This window comes from Cynocephalus volans, chromosome 15 (genome assembly GCF_027409185.1).
Source record: "Cynocephalus volans isolate mCynVol1 chromosome 15, mCynVol1.pri, whole genome shotgun sequence".
NCBI lineage: Eukaryota > Metazoa > Chordata > Mammalia > Dermoptera > Cynocephalidae > Cynocephalus > Cynocephalus volans.
The window spans coordinates 97437185-97456717 of NC_084474.1; the positions used below are offsets into that span (position 1 = coordinate 97437185).

General features: G+C 37.7%; 1 protein-coding gene and 1 long non-coding RNA gene across 2 annotated transcripts; both read right to left on the reverse strand.

The window, feature by feature from the left end:
- Positions 1-8187: 8187 nt before the first annotated feature.
- Positions 8188-9595, reverse strand: LOC134363756 (zinc finger protein OZF-like). The gene is given in 2 exon segments (XM_063079304.1): positions 8188-8364; positions 8366-9595. Coding segments are annotated over 2 exon segments (1272 nt in total). The 5' UTR covers positions 9461-9595.
- Positions 9596-10100: 505 nt separating this feature from the next.
- LOC134364186 (uncharacterized) lies at positions 10101-19243 on the reverse strand. Its single transcript, XR_010021807.1, has 3 exons — positions 19182-19243; positions 12333-12459; positions 10101-10179 (listed from the first exon to the last, which is right to left on the reverse strand). It is a non-coding gene; the product is annotated as an uncharacterized LOC134364186 (long non-coding RNA).
- Positions 19244-19533: the final 290 nt, after the last annotated feature.

Here is a 19533-nt window from a genome sequence, read left to right on the forward strand (position 1 = left end):
TGACCCCTTGATGTAGTGAGTGGGGACTAGTCCAATGAATATTCCAGTGATCAGCTTTAGACTTATTATGTATTGATAATGGAGCAGTCAAACATCCCAATCCACACTGAGCTCCTTCTATCCAGTTGACTACGCATTTAGAGGCCCAAATTGAGGTATCCCACCCACAGAAGGAAAAGTGCATGATAAGAGTCCAGAAAATTCTTCCATCTGTGAATTTAATATGAAATTAAACCAGAAGTTTGTTATATTATTACATATTGCTAATGATGACTCCTTTTGAGATTGGTTTCAGTAACATTTAAAAAAATATCTTAGGGAGACCCAAGGAATGTTTTAAGAAGGAAGAACAATTACAAATTTCTAGGGTCCTGAAACTGGGTAAAGCCTTGGCTTGACTCTGCCTGTGGCCTGGGCCAGAGTGCTTCCCAAACCTCCTGGTATCTGGACTGGTCACATTCTGGCCCCCAAGGCAGAGGGATAAGGAATGAGACTATCTCCCCATGAGCCCAGAGAGTCTAGAACCTACTAGATCCTCACAATTTTTTAAAAAAAGAGGGTGAACAAGCTGGAATCAAAAGCCAGTCAGTTTCATGCTATAGTTCCCACTGGTTTACTGAGAAATACAAATATAACTTGAGGCTATGTATAGTTTGTCCACATATGGCCATAAGATATATAACTGACAGTTTTGACTGGAATATGTGAAAAATTCTTGAAGTGCAGAAAGTTGATCAACCTGGTCTTCAATTGTGTGCACTTGAGGTAGGTTTCAATTTCTCCAGTATACATAAACCCAGTGAAAGCCAAAAAAGGGAGTCAAGGTGTGCACCTCCTGGGCCCAAATATATTGAATTAAGTACAAAGAGATTTCTCCTCTGGACAGGCTCCCACACCAGGTACGGCAGTGACAAGATGTGGTTAATGAGAGGCCCACCCAGGCTTCCTGACTGAAGAACATGGTTTCCATGGAAGAATGGGAGAATATGGCATGGTGGCCCAATTCTACAGCCAGCCTGAGACCTTGAGCAACAAAACTAAAATTCAACCTCTTCTTTTTCTGTCTGGGAGATGGGATTAATCACACCTGTGTTAGACATGAAATTTTGATACACTATCAAAACAACTTTTACATCCAGTGGAAATTAGAGAATACACTAAATGAGAATAAATAAATTACACGTACAAACTGGTAGTTAGATTAACTTGTGCTTCTGCACAGAAAATGAAACAATTAACAAAGCGAGGAGACACTTACAGACTCAGGGTAAATATCTGCAAACTATATGTCTGATAAATGATTAATATCCAAAACATATAAATGACTCAAAGTACTTGATAACAAAAAAACCCCAAGTAACTATTCAAAAAATGAGCAAAGAACCTGAATAGACAATTCTCAAAAGAAGACAAGAAATGGCCAAAAGAAGTATGAAAAAAATCCTCAACTTCACTAATCCTGAGAATTGCAATTTAAAAACCACAATGAGAACACTTAACACTTGTTAGAATGGCTATTCTCAGAAAGATGAAAGATAACTGTTCATGAGCATGTGAAGAAAAGAGAACAATCGTGCACTGTAGGAGGGAGTGTGTTAGAACACCCCCATTTTGGAAATTAGCATAAATTTTTCTCAAACTACTAAAAATAAATATACAATAGATCTATAAAAACTCCACTTCTGCATATATATTCAAATGAATTGAAATCAGTTTGTCAGAGATATCACTATTCCAATGTTCACTGCACCATTATTCACAACAGGCATCATATCAAAACTACAGAAATGCTCAATATGAAAACTACAGAAATGAACAGATAAAATATCATGCATATAAAAAATGGAATTCTGTTCAGGTATAGGAAAAAAAATTGTCAATTGTGACAAGATGGCTGAATCTAGAGGTCATTGTATTAAGTAAAACAAGCCAGGTACAAAAAACCAAAATACCACGTAATTTTAGTTATATGTAGTCTATACAAAAGTCAAGCTAAGAGAAACAGAAAATACAGTGGAGGTCACCAAAAGTTGAAGGTTTGGATAGGGGTCAAAGGTAAATGGGGACATGTTCAAATGGTACAAAGTTTTAATTTGGCAGGAGGAATAAGTTCTGGTGATGTACTGCACAGCATGGTGAATATAGCTGAGTAATGCACTGTATATTTCAAAGTTGCTAACAGTGGATTTTAAATGTTCTCAACATGAAATAATAAGTATGTGATGTAATGAATGTTAATCAATCTGATTTTATCATTTCACAATGTATATGTGTATTGAAACATCACATTGTACCTCATGAACATATAAAGCTATAATCTGTCAATTAAAATAAAATAAAAATTTTAAAAGGCAGGAATTGCCTGAATGAATTTTTTTAAAAGTACAAACAAGGAAAAGCTAAATACTGTGCATAGGAAAACACTTTAAATTCAAATATATAAATAGGTTGAAAGTTAATGGATGGTAAAAGATATGCAATGTAAACAGAACCCAAAGTCAGCTACACTGGCTGGCCATACTAATATCAGACAAAATAAATATTATAACTAACATGTTACTGGGGACAAAGAGGGACATTTTATAATGACAAAAGTGTCAGTCATGTGAACATGATGACAATTATAGATGCACATGCATCAAACACAGAAGCCCAACATTAAATGAAAATAATTAGGAAAGAAGTTAAGAGAGAAGTAGACTATTCTATATAAATATTTAGAGACAGCCAGGTCAACTTTTACCAGTGGATAGAAGAACTAGGCAAAGCACTGACAATGGTTTAGGAGTCCTGGACAACATTAAAAGCAACTTGACTTCACAGATATGTATATGGAAAACACATCACCCAACAACAGAACACACATTCTGTTCAAGTGCACATGGAAAGACCCCAGATAACACCATTTGCTAGGCCATAAAATAGCCTCAATAAATGTGAGGATTGAAATCACACAAAGTATTTTCTCTGACTACAATAGATTTAAATTGAAAATGATAAACCGAAGGATATTTCAGTAGTTCACAATTATTTGGAAATTAAACAACAAACTCCAAACAGCCAGTAAGCCATAAAGTCACACAAGAAATTAGAAACATTTTGAGACTGAAAAAAAAAAAAATGGCATACCAGAACTTATAAAGGGGTTAGAATAAAATTTACAGCAAAAAATATTTATATTTTGAAAAGGTTTGAAATCAGAAAGCTAACCTTTCAATTGAAAAACAAGAAAAAGAAAAATTAAACCCCTAAAGAACAGAAAATAGAAAATAATACAGAGTGGATAATAATAAAGAAATAATGGTGCTGTAGTTTCTGCCCACTGGTACTAGAGATTCGGGGACAGAAGGGTGTCAAGTTGAAGTGACCTCTCTGCGTAACAGGGCCCTGCAACACCTGCAATCAGCCACACCTCAGGTTCTATGCTGGACCCTATTTTGTCTTACTCACTTTTATCCCTCATTGGGGCCTTGTTTTCCTCCCCTCACTGGGGCTCTGAGGACAGATAAGGGGCCACTGCAAACTCCAGGAGGCTTCTTCAGTGAAAACAGGCTCTTGGTCCATTGCTAGGTCTGCAGACCTGTGTGCAAGAAGAACCATGCACAAGGCAATACACAAGTAGAACTAGTATTTACTCTGTTTCCTCTCTTAGTGGCAAGATACGAACATAGCACTCCATCACTGCAGATGTAAACACAAGATAGTCCTGAAGTACAGAGAATGTGGTACACACAGTCATATCTATTATGTGGTACCATTTAAAAATATGAGAGATAGGAATAAAGGACACAACTTCCTTCCAGACACTACTTCTCACTAACTAGTATATGATAAATACTACTGTTTATAGCAGTTTAAATGATTGCAGATTTAATCTCTTAACAGTTATGTGCCTGATCTGTGCGTTCTCATGGAAGTATTTCTATTTAACCCACTGATTGGCTCTGTGTTAGCTTCACACATTAGAAAAAATTATATTTACTTAAGAGAGAGTTTTGTAATAATGGCCATACAAATTTACCTACAATAGGAGAGTAGAAATAAAGTAAGAAGCACAGTACTTTAGACAATAAATTTAACAAAATATAAAGAAGTGGCATTTAATGTAAAAATTCTGAGGTAACCCTTCTGGTCAAGATGGCAGACTAGATGGTCCCCAGCATCACTCTGTCCAACAAATCAGCCAGTTCAGAACCATTAAAAAGCAATGACAGCCAAGCTGGGGCTCCTAGAGCTCAGGTGAAGAGGAGGAGAGACCTATGGAGTTCATGAAGGCAGGAAAAGCCATGATGAAAGAAAAAAAGGATCACTCCCACTATTTTGAGCCCCAGCCACTTTAACGCTGAAGCTGGTGAACACATGGAGCAAGAGATGTCAAAAGCCACAGCTGTGCCCTTTGTATGAAGTTGCTTGAAGGTGGCAGGGGAGAAGGACTTTGTGACCCCCAAGCCAGCAAGACCACTAACAGTGATTCTGTGGACCCATATAGGAGTGAGGGGCCATGGACAACAGAATAAAGTAACCACTGAGGGGCTGGTGGCCTGTCCTATGGGGAGTGTTTGGAGTGTGAACATTTGGGGACATGGCCCACCAGGGAAACACTGGTGCACAGCACAGACAGCTGGTTTGCTCTCCAATCAGCACAGGATCACTCAGTGTACATGAGTCAGGAATATAGAATTGCTGGGGTTGCAGTTTGCTGAAAAGATTCAGACCCAAACCAGAGTTTCCACACAACCCAGGTGTACCAGACCTCATTAGACCAGGAAGTACATACAAGGCCAACCATTAAAACATGAGCTGCACATAAAGCCTTCCCCAGGCAATCAGCAGCAAAGCAGCAATTTAGCTAAACCACAGGGCTCAAGTGCTGGTTCCCACAGGAAGTTCCTCCATTTTAGAAGTAAGCAAAGGACAACAAATTAATTCCAGTGCAGATTTTAAATGGTGGAAAGCACGAATAATCCAACACAGAAGTGAAAGAAAAAAACAAAATACCCACAGATCAGAGACAAAGTTTGATCTTAACTAGTAAAGGTCTAACACCACCAAAGAACACGTATGAAACTGAGATGGACTGGAAGCCCATGGGTTCCCAAGCCAGGGAGGTGGGAAGGCCTAGGTCCTCAGTCATGCCCACCCAACATCCACAACCAGCCCAGTGATGACCACTGAGTCTCTACAGGAAACACCCTGGGTTCCTGAGCCAGGGCATTGAGGGGCCAAGGGCCTCAGCCACACACCCCCAACATCTGCATCCAACCAAGCCAGTGCAGGAGCACCCTGGGCTCCCAAAATGGGGCTGTGGGAGACCAAGGGTCTCAGCCACCACCACCCCTGATGTCCATAATGAGCCCAGTGGTGACCACTGAGCTGCTGCAGGAAGCACCCTGGTCTCCTGAGCCAGGGCTGGGGGGGGGGCAACAGCTTAAACCATGCTCCCCCAAATCCACAACCAGCCAAGTGATGATGACCAAGCAACTGCTGGTAGTGCCCTGGGATCTCAAGCTGGGATGGTGGAGGGCTGAGGACCTTGGCCACACCCCCTAACATCTGCAACCAGCCCAGTGATGATCATCATGCCACCACAGGAAGTGCTCTGGTCTCCCAAGCTGGGGCAATGGGGAGCCAAGGGCCTCAGCCATGTCACCTGGACATTGAAACCAGCCCAGTGGCAACCAGTGAACTGCTGTAGGAAGCACCCCAGGCTCCTGAACTGGGGCAGCTGGGGTCCAAGGGCTTGAGCCACACCCTCAACATCTGCATCCAGCCCAGTGACAACCCAGCCACTGTGAGAAGCCCACTGGCCTCCCCTGAAGGAATGAGGGAGGCCATGGGCTTTGATCATGCTCCACCTCATTCTCTCTCTTCCCACCCTATTTCCCCTCCACCTTCTCCTTTCCAACTGCACATGTTAACATGAGGTATGGAGCCAGGGGAAGCTGAACACAGCCATAACTAGGCAAGCAGCCACAACTGCCTGGGCCCTGCCAGGGTCTGGAGGCATGGAGCTGGGGAAAGCTGTACCCAGCTGGAACTGGGAAAGCTACCACCACCACCCTGGGCCACACTGAGGTACTAAGGCATGGAGTCAGGGGAAGCTGAACCCAGCCACAACCAGGTACAGAGCATACCAAAAACATCATTTTCATGCAGGTAGCCCACATAGCCACCACAATTGCCATAGCTACTGCAAAATCAGCTATGCTCTATAGCACCAGTCACAGCCACTATGCACATGCTACGCCAGACTCTCAACTGTATTGACACAAAAAGAGGCACCAATGGAGACAAAACTAAACAAAACAACCCCCCCCCACGTTCTCCACAAAATACACTCCAGAGTAAAAGAAGCATATGATTTATGATAATAGGGGAGGACTTGACCATATCTGTCACCGTACTGGACAGATGATCTAGACAACAAACCAACAAAGGATTAGTTAAACTATCAGATGGAGAGAACAAATCTGTGGTGATTAGAAGGGGGAGGGGAAGGGGAAGGGGAGAGATTGCATAAGGGGCATAAAGAATAAGTATAATTTGTAACAATGAACAGGCTAATAAAAATTTCTGATGTAAGTCACACTATTATCCTATGTGTAAGTATTTTCTATCTGTAGTTGTGCTGGCTTCTGTTAAGATAAATTTTAACAAATAATACTTATACACATAAGTGCAGCATACTGGGGGCTGTTTTGTGTATTGCAGGCTGTGTGGCAGCATCTGGCTTCTTTCCCCTATACCTTTTAACTTCCAGTTATGACAACAAAAATGTCTTCAGAGATAGCCAAATATCCCTTGGCAGGCAATATCACCACTTACATTTAAGTGTTAGCCAAAACCTTTAAAATAGTTTTGATTCTACATTTGTCAATTCTATTTGAAAATTTGCATTCACATTACATAAATTGATAGTTTTCATTTCAAATTATCTGATATACAAAAATAAAAGCAATGTTGAAAGCTTTGACACATTAAAGATATTGATGAAGATAAACTTGTCGTTCAATGAGAAGTACCTGCCTGGTAAGGTGTTCCATATGTATTGCACTGTTTCTCCCTATAATTGAATTTTCCCATAAGCAGACTTGAGCATAAAAGGTGACAATATAGGTTTCTCTTCTGCGTGAATATTCTCATATTCAAGAATTGGTAACTTCTCTCAGAAAGTTCAACTTGTAACTCAAAGAGATCATACATGAAATGGCAAACCATAGCATCTCTTACATAAAGTATGAATACAGGATTTGGGGGTAGAGTTGGAAAGAACTATGGTTTCTTCAATTCAGTCTGCCTTAAATTACGGTAAATTTCTCCCACCTATGGCCCCTGACTCTACCTAGGAGTCATCTGCCCTTCAGTCCCAGAGAATGAGAAATCAGGGACAAATGCATGAACATTTTCTTTTAATTGCCTGGCCTGGAAGTGATGCTTATCACCTATATCCATACTCCCCTGAACAGAGCTAAATTACATGTCCACACACAATAATTAAAGGCTGAGACTGTAGGCAAGTGTACAAGAGAAAAAAGGTGGTTTTAGAAAATACATACCCGGTCTAATCCATGCAGAATTTCCACCATGTAAATTATCTCATGCGTGCTGCAGTGAGTTCTTTTTAATTTACTTTTCTTCTTTTTTCTTTCTTTATTTTTCCCCCCACTTGCTGGCCAGTACAGGGACCCATGATGTTATCAGCACCATGCTCTAAACAACAATATGCTAACTATAGCCAGATGTGTAATTGCTGGAAAAAGATGTTTTCACAATTATTAATCCCCTTCTATATCTGGGGGTTGCACCTATGCTGATTCAACCACTTATAAAAATTAAAAAACTATAATAAAAGTAAAAAACAACACAGTATAACAATTATTAACAAGGAATTCCTTCTGTATTCAGTAATATAAATATTCTACTCAAGATAAAAATGACACAGAAAAAAGTTCATAGGTGATATTAAAACACTACACCATTTATAGAAGGGGTTTCATCATTTGCAAGTGTTTTCATCAACAGGGGCACCTTGAACCAACCTTCAATACCAAGGAGCAGCTGTGCATTTATAGGGCTTTTTCTTGGTGTGAATTCTCTGATGAAACATTACATGGGATTTATGGCAAAACCTTCTCCCAGTCATTACATTAATTGGGATTTTCCTATATGTGAATTTGTTCATGTTTATTATGGTGAGTTCCAGTAAACTGTTTTCCCACATTCCTTACATTCACCTGGTTTCTCACGTATGTGAATTCTTTGATGGCTGCTGAGGTAGGACATGCAGTTAAAACCTTTTAAACATTCTTTGCATTCATATGGTTTCTCACCTGTGTGAATTCTCTCATGCCTGCTGAGTTCTGCGTTTTTCACTAAAAGCTTTTCCACATTCTTTACATTCATATGGTTTATCACCTGTATGAGTTATCTCATGCCTCCAGAGGTTTGACTTTTCTCTAAAAGCTTTTCCACATTCTTTACATTCATATGGTTTCTCATCTGTGTGACATTTTTGATGCCTGCTGAGATGTGACTTTCGGTTAAAAGTTTTTCCACATTCTCTACATTCATATGGTTTCTCACCTGTGTGATTTCTCTGATGAATGCTGAGGTTTGACTTTTGGTTAAAAGTTTTTCCACATTCTCTACATTCATATGGTTTCTCACCTGTGTGAATTCTCTGATGAATGCTGAGTTGTGACTTTTCCCTAAAAGCTTTTCCACAGTCTTCACATTCATATGGTTTCTCACCTGTGTGAATTCTCTGATGAATGCTGACATGTGACTTTAACTTAAAAGCTTTTCCACATTCTTTACATTCATATGGTTTCTCACCTGTGTGACTTTTCTGATGCCTGCTGAGGTTTGACTTTCGGTTAAAAGTTTTTCCACATTCTCTACATTTATACAGTTTATCACATGCATGATTTCTCTGATGAATGCTGAGGTGTGACTTTTGGTTAAAAGTTTTTCCACAGTCTTTACATTCATATTGTTTCTCACCTGTCTGAGTTCTCTGACGAATGCTGAAGTGTGACTTTTGGCTAAAAGCTTTTTCACATTCTTTACATTCATACGGTTTCTCACCTGTATGTGTTCTCTCATGCCTGCTGAATTCTCTCTTGTGGTTAAAAGCTTTTCCACATTCTCTACATTCATATGGTTTCTGACCTGTGTGAGTTCTCTGATGAATGCTGAGGTATGACGTTTGGAGAAAGTCTTCACCACATTTATTACTGTAAAAATTTTTTTTATATTCTCTACATGGTTTCTCACTTGTGTGAATTCTGTGATGTACAGTGATGTCAGACTCATGGTGGAAAAATATTGTACATTCATTACATCCATCTGGTTCACCTGTGTGAATTCTCTCAGGATGGCTGAGGAGTGAATTCTCACAGGTTTTTCCACAGTTAATATTTCCATAGTACATTTCTCCTGTGTGAGTTCTCTGATGCATTGTAAGGTCTGACTTCTGACAAAAATTTTTCTCATGTTCATTACAACCATAAAGCTTCTCCTGTGTAGGTGCTCTCTGATGTGAGGTGAGGTATAATTCCTTAATACAAGATTTCTCACATTCAGTATATTTATACTGTTTCTCTCCTGTATGCATAATCTGATGTTTAGTGAATTCAGACTTTTTATAGAACATTTTCCCACATATACCACATTGAAAAGTTTTCTTTTCTACCAGATTTATTTCCTGGGCAGTGACAGTTGACTTACCACAGCCTTTCCCGTATTTGTTATACTTATAGGTGGTCTCATCCATATGAATCTTTTTACATGTAAATATTGGCTCTGTGTTGGAGGATTTCCCTTTTCCAATGTATTCTAAAAGCTGCTTCCCTGTTTGAATATTGCGATGATGACTAAAATGGTCATGATGTCTGAGCAATTCTCCAGTTATATGATGGTTGTCAGGTTTCACTACAGCAGGCATCTCATCAGGCTCTCTACGAAGAAGTGCATCCTCACATTTGTAAAACTTCTCATGTCCCTTTCCTGAATAGTTCCCATTATTTATAATTAGATTTAAAACATATGAATTCAAATAAAATGATTTTCCTAATGCAACTCTCTCCCCAGCTGTGTTCCTGTTTCTGATTACAACTTGCTGCAAGCATCTACCATGACTTTCTTGGTTCCTTCTCATGAGGTCATTTATCTGGACATCTGAAATTAGAAAAAAAATAACTGATAATAAACCACACATAAGCACATCTCATTGACTGCTCAAGTAAAGATACAGAAGTGTCTTCCAATCCTAGTAACAAGATTTTCTTTATAAAAGTCAATAATGGATGTTGGTTTCATGAGTTTATGGAATTTTTTCTTACTGACAATGTAATATTGTACTAATATATTTTCTAATGTTATATCATGTTTTTCTTTCCTTTGTTCATTTAAAAATTTTAATTTATGAGCAAACATTTGTTAAGAATTTTTATTTTTGGCCTATTTGTAGTTTTTAACTAAGCACCGTTTCGTTTCTTTACACCATTTTCTCTGTTTCATTTTTACAACAGTGTCTCCTGCTACTATTTTCTCATTATTTCACTATGAAAATGGCTAAGTTTTCTTTCATCAGCTACTTTCAGGTTCAGAAGTGAGCCAATTTTTTATCACATATGCAGGAAGATGGCTGAGGATAAGTATTTTGCATATATGTTTATATGCTTTACACTCCTCCCTTAGAAAATGGCTATAGGAATGTGGGTGTTTTTCAAAGAATAAAATACCGGGCCGAGCCCATGGCGCATTCGGTAGAGTGCTGCGCTGGGAGCGCGGCGACGCTCCCACCGCGGGTTCACATCCTATATAGGAATGACCGGTGTACTCACTGGCTGAGTGCCGGTCACAAAAAAATGACAAAAAAAAAAAAAATAATAAAATACCCTTTTCTCCACTCTAGATAAAGATAGCTTCTTTCAAGTTTTTCATTTAAGCTGACTTCCTCTGCTTCTCATAAACTATTATAATAAAGAAAATGTCAGTTCTCTACTCTAGACACCCAATTCTGTTCTAAAATATTTGGTTCTGCATCCAAGGCTATTCCCACAATCTTTGAAATCTGTTCTTTTGACTCCTTTTCAAATCAACTTGTATTCTATTCCCAATTTCTGGTACATGGATGACCACTTGATAATTCATTTCTTGTGAAAGCTTTTGTTTTGTGCAGTGAAGTTTTGGTGGTTTATTCTCATAAAAAATTTCTCCTGCACATTTCTCATTTTGGTTTTTTTTCTGAGTGATTTCCACAAAGAAAACAGAAAAATGCTAACTTTGAACTCCACTCCCAATCAACAATCTTATCCCCTCAACATGGAACCCTTAAATCACACGTCCTTAGCACCCAGAATGTCCTTGTCTTCCTTCAAAGTCAAGGATGACTCCTTTCCATTCTCCCATGCAGTGTTCTTCTGCAGTTCATGACTTTTGATGTGGTGGTACAAGGCTCATTGCTGTACCTCTTTTTCTATTTTTTCAGTGAATTGCTATGTCCCTGCACTACTTTGGGACTCTGTGATGAGTCCCTACCAGAACAAAGGCCTTCACGAAATGCAACCCCTTAAACTTGGAATGCTGGGAGTCTCCAGAACAGAAATGTAAGAAAAGTTTTTTCTTTATAAATTACTCAGTTGCAGATATTCTGTCAGAAACAACAGAAAACAAACAGTACAGTATGAAAAAAATGCATAGGAGAACTGAAAACACAAGCAGAACTGAAAATGTTAGGAAAGCAAATAGGAAAAATACATGTCAAAGAAGAGAAATGTAGAAATTAGATTTGGGGCACATACAAAACAGATTCAGCAAAATAAAATATTGTGATGTACATGGGACACCCCACCTTGGAGATTATGTAACCCAAAATTGCAGATGAGTCATTCTCAAGTCTGGAACATGTGGGGAAAATTGCTAGAATCGGCTGAACACTGCCAATATCTAATGAGCTTTACTTTTACTGGCTTCTGCACTGCATGTGCTGACAAATCTTGCAGGATCTGGTTTGGGCATTCTTTTATTGCCCATGGCTCTGCTCCTTCTAACTTGAAAATCACCTCAGTTTTAATGCAGTGTTCTGTTACTGGGAAGTAATGTAGGACTTTGTAAAACTGCTAAGTCTGATCCTTCAAAGAATGGCAAGAGCTCAGCTTCAGATGTTGTGCAATAAAGAGGACAATTTGAACCTCATGAGAAAGAGAGAGCACATTTTCAAGAAATGTAATCTTACCAAAATAGTGTGAAACCCTATAAGTGGCTCCTATATTTATGAACAAAAAAGAAACTTTTTCTCCTGAAAGTTACTGGGAAGTTTTACTCACTCAGTGACACCAGGTTGTTGTAGGTCTCCAGCATCACATCCCTATACAAAGTCCTCTGAGCATCATTCAGGTCCTGCCACTCCTCCCAGGTGAAGTCCACAGCCACATCCTCAAATGATACCAACTCCTGGAATGACATTGTTCTCAACTCAACATTCCTGGTTCACAAAACATAAATCTGGGAGTTCACACCTCTGTGTGTGTATGTGTCATATGTATCTTATATAAGATGCCACTTTGTTGTACTCCATAGAATGGGAGGAAGAAAAATCAAACAAAGAATATCCTGGTACTCTAGTAACTTATCAATTAATAAAAATAATATTACAAAACTTAGTTTATACCTTAAGAAATCTCCTTGTTGCTAGTGATAAAAGTGTGAATAAAATTTTTCTTTTCCAAGGAGAGTATAAACAGGCATGAAGACATAAGTATAAATACATACCTGAAATACTGTGTTAATTGAACAAATTTAAACATAAGTTCAATATAGATTGGCATAAGAAATAGAAAATATAGTTTTATTTTGTATTCAGTTTGCACTTCACTGAAATAAAGATTTTTAAACTCTTCCACGTGAACTGCATGGTCTCATGAATATGAGGCCACAGCAAACTCCAGTCACAGGAACACAAAGAACACACCCCACATTAATGGAACCACACACAGCACCATGTCTGAGTGAATGATCTTGGGAAGCATAAGAGAAAAACAATATTGAAGCAACTGAATATAGAATGGTTCTGCACTTAAATATGGGAACTATTTCAAACAGTAAAACTTTATGTAGTCATCATTTTAAAAAGATGCTTATGAATTAAAAGTACATAAAAAAGCATTACAAAGTTTCCTTCCTATGTGCCAAAATATTGCTTGTATCCACACCATGGTGTACACTGCAACTTTCTAAACCACAGGGAGCAAATAATGTAGTCCTGTAAGTACATAACTTTATTTGCATTTTAATAGTCAACCACTACAAGCAGAATGGGAAAGGCTTTTCGGGAGAGTCAGAGGGAAAAAGAAAACAGGGTGACAGAAGACCAACTACATTACAACATAGAGAAACAAGCACACAGAAGAGAGACAACACCATAAAAAAGAAAAAGGGAATGAAAAAGCAGAAACAGAATGAGGTGGTAATTTGCTGTTCAGAAATTAAAAAGAACACTTTTACTCTCAGGCTGTCTAGATAAGCACAGCTAGTTAGGTCCTGGAACTGCAAAGTAAAGTTTGAAAAATGGGAGAAAAATATAAAGAGCAAAAGTGAAACAGACTTGAATACATAATACTTGAAATATCTGTGGAAATGTCCAAGTGGCAATTGGATATATGATTTCAGCATTCAAGAGAGAAAGTTAAGCTGACAATAAAGATGTGAAAATTATCAAAATTTCCATGTTATAGGAAGACATCAGACTGAATGAACCTAAAAGGTTGAAAGTTAAAAAAAAAAGAACAAAAAAAGATGCTACAGAATCTGCAGAAACACTTTATTTTTACACATAAGCTAGAGAAGAAAATGTGGCATTACATCATAATATAGGAGTTAGTTCTCACAGAGGACAATTTTTAATGTGTATGTGCCTCACAACAGATCATCAAAGTATGTGACACCAAACCTAACAGAACTTCAAGGAGAAATAGAAGAATCTACCATTAAAACTAGAAATTTCTATACCCTCTATCAAAAATGAACCAATTCAGCAGACAGAAAACCATAAAAGACATAGTTAAACTTAATAACATGATATGGATATAATGGATATCTACAGACTACTTCTTCCAACAACAACAGAATAGATATTCTTCTCAAATTCACATAAACAAAATCACTAAGACCGTATTCAGATTTGTATAACACACTTTACGAAATTAAAATAATAGAAAGCATACAATGTGTGCTCTCAGACCACAAAAGAATTAAACTAGAAATCAGTAATTGAGAAATGACTACAAGATCCCCAGATAGAGTGGGATTAAACAACCCACTCTAATACATGGGCCAAAAAAAAAAAAGAAAAGAAAAAAGAAAAACCAAGAAAACTTAAAAATATTTTTAATAAGTGAATGTGAAAGTGGGGCTGACCAGTTAGCTCATTTGGTTAGAGCACAGCCTTGTAATGCCAAGGTCAAGGATTTCAATTCCCATCCTGGCCAGCCACCAGATGAAAAAAAAAAGGGGGGGGGGAAGAAAAAAGAAAATGACACCAAAATTTGTAGGATAGAGAAATAACAGTGTTCTTAAAATTTTTTTATGGCACTGAATGCGTACTTCCAAAAAAACACCTAAAATCAATAATCTATGTTTCCAACTTTGGAAATTAGGGGAGAAAAAGAGCTAATTAAATTGAAAGGAAGCAGAAGAAAATAAATAAAAACTACAACAGAAATAAAATTAAAAAAGAAAATCTGGAGAAAAAAATAAACATCCGAAAAGCTGATTCTTTAAAAAGATCAATAAATTTGATAAGCCTATAGCTAGGCTAACTAAAAAGTTAATGAACAGAGGACAGAAAGTACTAATATCAGAAACCTACAAATCCTGTGAACATTAAACAAATAATAAATACTATGAACAATACTGCACACATGTGACATTCTACATGAAATGGATGAATTCCTTAAAAGACACAATTTATCAAACTCACACACACAAAAATACACAATGTGAATAGGCCTGTATCTATTATGAAAATTGAGTAAACAAATAATGGTGTTCAACACAGAAAGCCCCTGGCCCAGATGTGTTCACAGAACTGAAGCCAACATTGAAGGAAGAAAATATACCAACTTCTTACAATCTATTGCAGAGAACAGATGATGAAGTACTTCACAGGTCATTGTATGAGGACAGGATTACCTCAGTACCCAAACCAGACAAAGATATTATGAGAATAGAAAACTACAAACTGTTATCTCTCACAAACATACATACAAATAAGCTCAGTAAAATATTAGCAAACCTAATCCACAATTTCTAAAGAGAATTATGCACCATGACCAACTGGTATTTATAACAGTTAGGCAAGGGTGGTTCAATATATGAACATCAATTAATGTAATCGATAACATGAAAATACTAACAAGAAAAAACAAATAATCACATGATCACATCAATAGATGCAGAAAAAGCACTTAAAAAAATACAGCATCAATTCACCATAAAAATTCTCAGTAAATTAGGAATAGAGGGGAACATCACAACTTGATAAAGATTATCTACAGGAACCTGCAGCTAACATCATCCTTAATGATGAGAAACTCAAAGCTTTCAAAGATAATCAGGAACAAAGCAAGAATGTATCCTCTCATCACTTTCAACATCACACTAAAAGTACCGCACAGTGAAACAACACAAGGAAATAAAATAAAAGATTTATAGACTGGGAAATAAATAAAATCGTCATTAGTTGCAGATGAGATGATTATCTGAGTAAAACATTGTAGCAATAGAAAACCTCTTGGAATTAATTACTGATTACAGCAAGATTGCAGGATACAACATTAATATACAAAAGTCAATCACTTTTCTATACCCCAGCAATGACCAAGCAAAATTAAAAAAAAAAAACAATACTATTTACATTAGCAACTCAAAAAAGAGAAAAGTTGAAAATCATCTACCTCATAAGATATTAACATCAAGAATACATTTAAAAAATGCCTACAACTAAACAACAAAACAAATAATCTGATTAAAAAATAAGCAAAGGGCTTCAACAGACATTTCTACAAAGATGATATACCAATGTCTAACAAGCTCATGGAAAGATGCTTAACATCATTAATCACTAGAGAAATGCAAAACCACAATGAAATATCATTTCACACATAGTGCATAGTAAACAATAAAACTTCTAAGGAAATAGCCACCATGGAGAGAAGGGGCAGTCAGAGAACAAAGGGCCTGACTCAGAATGTGGGGGGGTTGCATTGGTCTAATGGATTTTAGCACAATGGAAACCCATGTTTTTATGGCAGTGATTACACCAGATAATTTCCTGTATCAAAAGGACAGAGTCAGAAAAAAGTAGGTTGTTGGATCCCCCAACATATAATAACCAAAAATAGGCAAAGAAAGTGAACTGCAAACCTGGGCATTCAAGGAAAAGAGATATTGACAGAGATTGGTGACAGCCCAGAGGACACAGTGATGAGGCACAAAGTATCTTTTCCAGGGACCAGGACTGGGCCTTAATGAAATAATAAAGCAGGTGCCTGATGGGAAGTAACTACTCAGACCAGTGACAGGTGCTGCTGCTTCCCACCAACCGTGTCTGAAGAAAAGTGCACACATGGTCATGCCTGTCTGTTCACTGTGAGCTGGATGTGTGTTAAAAAGATGACAGGACACTGGAGCTTATTTAGTTCAGCTTTTTATCAACTGCACAATGGTAGAATATCTCTAGGGCTCTTGAGAGGGGCAAAGAATATTTTGCATGTGGTAGAAATTTACGGTCAGAGAGAGGACTGTGGTCTATTAAACAGTGCTGCAAAGTCCTGCCATTCCTTTTATTGAGAGGTGGAATCTAATTGCCTTCCCCTTGAATCAAGGCTGGTCTTAGTGATGTGCTTGCTTAAGAGAACACGTTGGAAGAGAAGCTTTGGTATCTGAGTGGAGATAACAAGAATCCTTGCAACTTCTGCCTGGGCTTCTTGGACACTTGCTGTGGCAGAAGCCAGACATGCCTGACTACCCTGACTATACCACAGACTATACTTCTGTGAGGAAGTCCAACATGGCCACAAAGAGAGGGCTGGATTTCTGCTCAGTGTTCCCAGCCACTAGAGATTTTCCAGCTCAGAGCAGAGACATTATGTAGCAGGGAACCCACACGACCCTGCCCTGTTTACTGACCCAAACATTGTGACGTGTAATAAGAAGACGTTCTTATTTTAAGCCATGAAGTTTTGTGATACTTTGTTGCACAGCAGATTACTGGAACGCCAATAAAATATTAGAGACCTTAGGTACCACTTTGATTAGAAACATGAAGAGTAGGTTCACACTGAATATTAGATTCAAAGCAAAGAATTACATTAGGTCTCAAACTAGAATTGTGAATGTAAATATTCAGTTCACTGGTTTGGCAACTTTTGTTCTTAACTAGCTGCTAGCTACAGCTCTACTTTAAAAACATACTGATGACTAATGCACACATCCATTTTTCTCATTTATTTTCTTAGTAATTACCTAAAATAGGAGAAGACTAAAATATGATCTGTAAGATAGTATAAAAATATGATGAGTCTTATTGAACTACAAACATAACTGTATGTTAGTAAAAACTACAAATAGAATCAGTGATGTAAATTTATAGAAGCAAAAGGTAGACATTATGAAAATTTGTACTTCCTGTTTTTATTATTTTATGTCTTTCTATTGACTGTTGTTCAAACATATCCCAGTAACTCCTGAAGGCTTTCTCCCTATGGACTCCTAAGGATATCACCACAGGTGCTGGCTAGAAGCATAGGTCACCAGGGATTGAACCTCATAGCCCAGCAAACATTATGTTCAGGTTTTTAAAAGAATGATATTTCTAGTGGAACAAAGTTACTGTCTTTATGAACAACTTGTGCCTTAGAACTAGGTAACCATTTCCACTGTCCTTATGAGTGCAAAGACCTCCCCCTATACTGATGGTGCATATAGAAATTAGAATAAAATGAAATGACTAAACAAATAAAAGTAGCAGGAAGTAACACAAGATAAAATTAGATCCAAGAAACAAGGAAGAGTCCAGGAGAAATCTCATTTTGGTGGCTTGTGTCAGTGGTGCGTGGTAGTGATAACACATATAGCAAAAGAAAGGGAAGTGGTTTTAATTTTAGATTTGTTGACCTTGAGGTGATGTTTTGGTTTTTTTCCTGGCAGGTGGCTGGTGCAGAGATCTGAACCCTTGACCTTGGTGTTAAAACACCATGACCTAAACAACTGAGCTAACAAGCCAGCCCCTTGAGGTGCCTTTTGAATAGCTACAGACAAGCATTCAATAGAGTTCAACCTATGATCAAAAGACTAGGGAAGAAGTACAACCTGGAGAGAAAGAGGAGTGCAAGATACAGAGGACTGAATCAGTGAAAAAGAATTTCACATGAGAAGAACAGGTCCCAGGATGAAGCACTTTCATAACCTATTTTATAAAGAAGAGAATAGAAGAATTCAGGAGAAAAAAGAAATAACCATCAGTGAAGTCATGAGAGAAACTAATAAACTAACACAGAAGTATTTCCAGGAGAATATCATGAACAGTAGTTCAAAATGTAGCAGAAGACTCAAGTTAGAAAAAAACTAGAGAACAGTCATGGAGTTTGACTATAATTTAAATTATAATTCTAGGTTCTACCCATGAATCTAGTACAGTCTTCCTAAGGCAACTGGAACTAGATTTATTTTAGAAACTTTATAAAATGCTTACTAAGCAACTTGTGCCTTAGAACTAGGTAACCATTTCCACTGCAGAAAGTGAGAAATGTTTATTTCCAGGTCAGCAGTGAAAAACTTTCTAATACTGATGGTGTTGCAGAATTTGGTGCCACCAAGTCTTCACATCCCAAGAGAATTTGGCAGATTCTCTTCTCAGGTTTCATTCCAATCATGTAAACAAGGTGTCTGCCTTTTGTCCATGACATCCCAAAGACCAGAGAAAAATTTTTATCCAACTTAGATGACTCTGAGGTCTCAGAAACTATTATATCTACATGCCAACTTTATCTTCTGAATGTACATTTCTTGCAAGTCCAGTTTTACTCATTTGTACTTTTCAATTTTAATTTGTGCATGCCATAAAGCTCACATAATACAATAAAAAAGAGTGAGTAATAAATAACCAAAAAACTCACCGGAGATTTATTCATCTTTTCTTGCTCTTATAAACCTTTAGCGCACTCTGGCAGCATAGCTGGGAGAAAAGAGAATAGAGTGGATTAAGGAGAGAACTGTTGTGCCTTGGCTCTACATTCTCCTTCCTAAAACTCCCTACTTATTAGCTGAAAAAGACAAAACACAAAAAGCCTTCCTGTGAGAGAACAGTTCTTCACACCTCAATGAGGGGCAACAAGGACCCCATTAAAGATGCAGCGACAAGTACATGAATAGCTACACATTACACACAGTTCATTTTTGGGTCAATGAAAACATACATAGCCTACGGACTTACCACAAATCAATATTACCTAAACATATAACTTAATA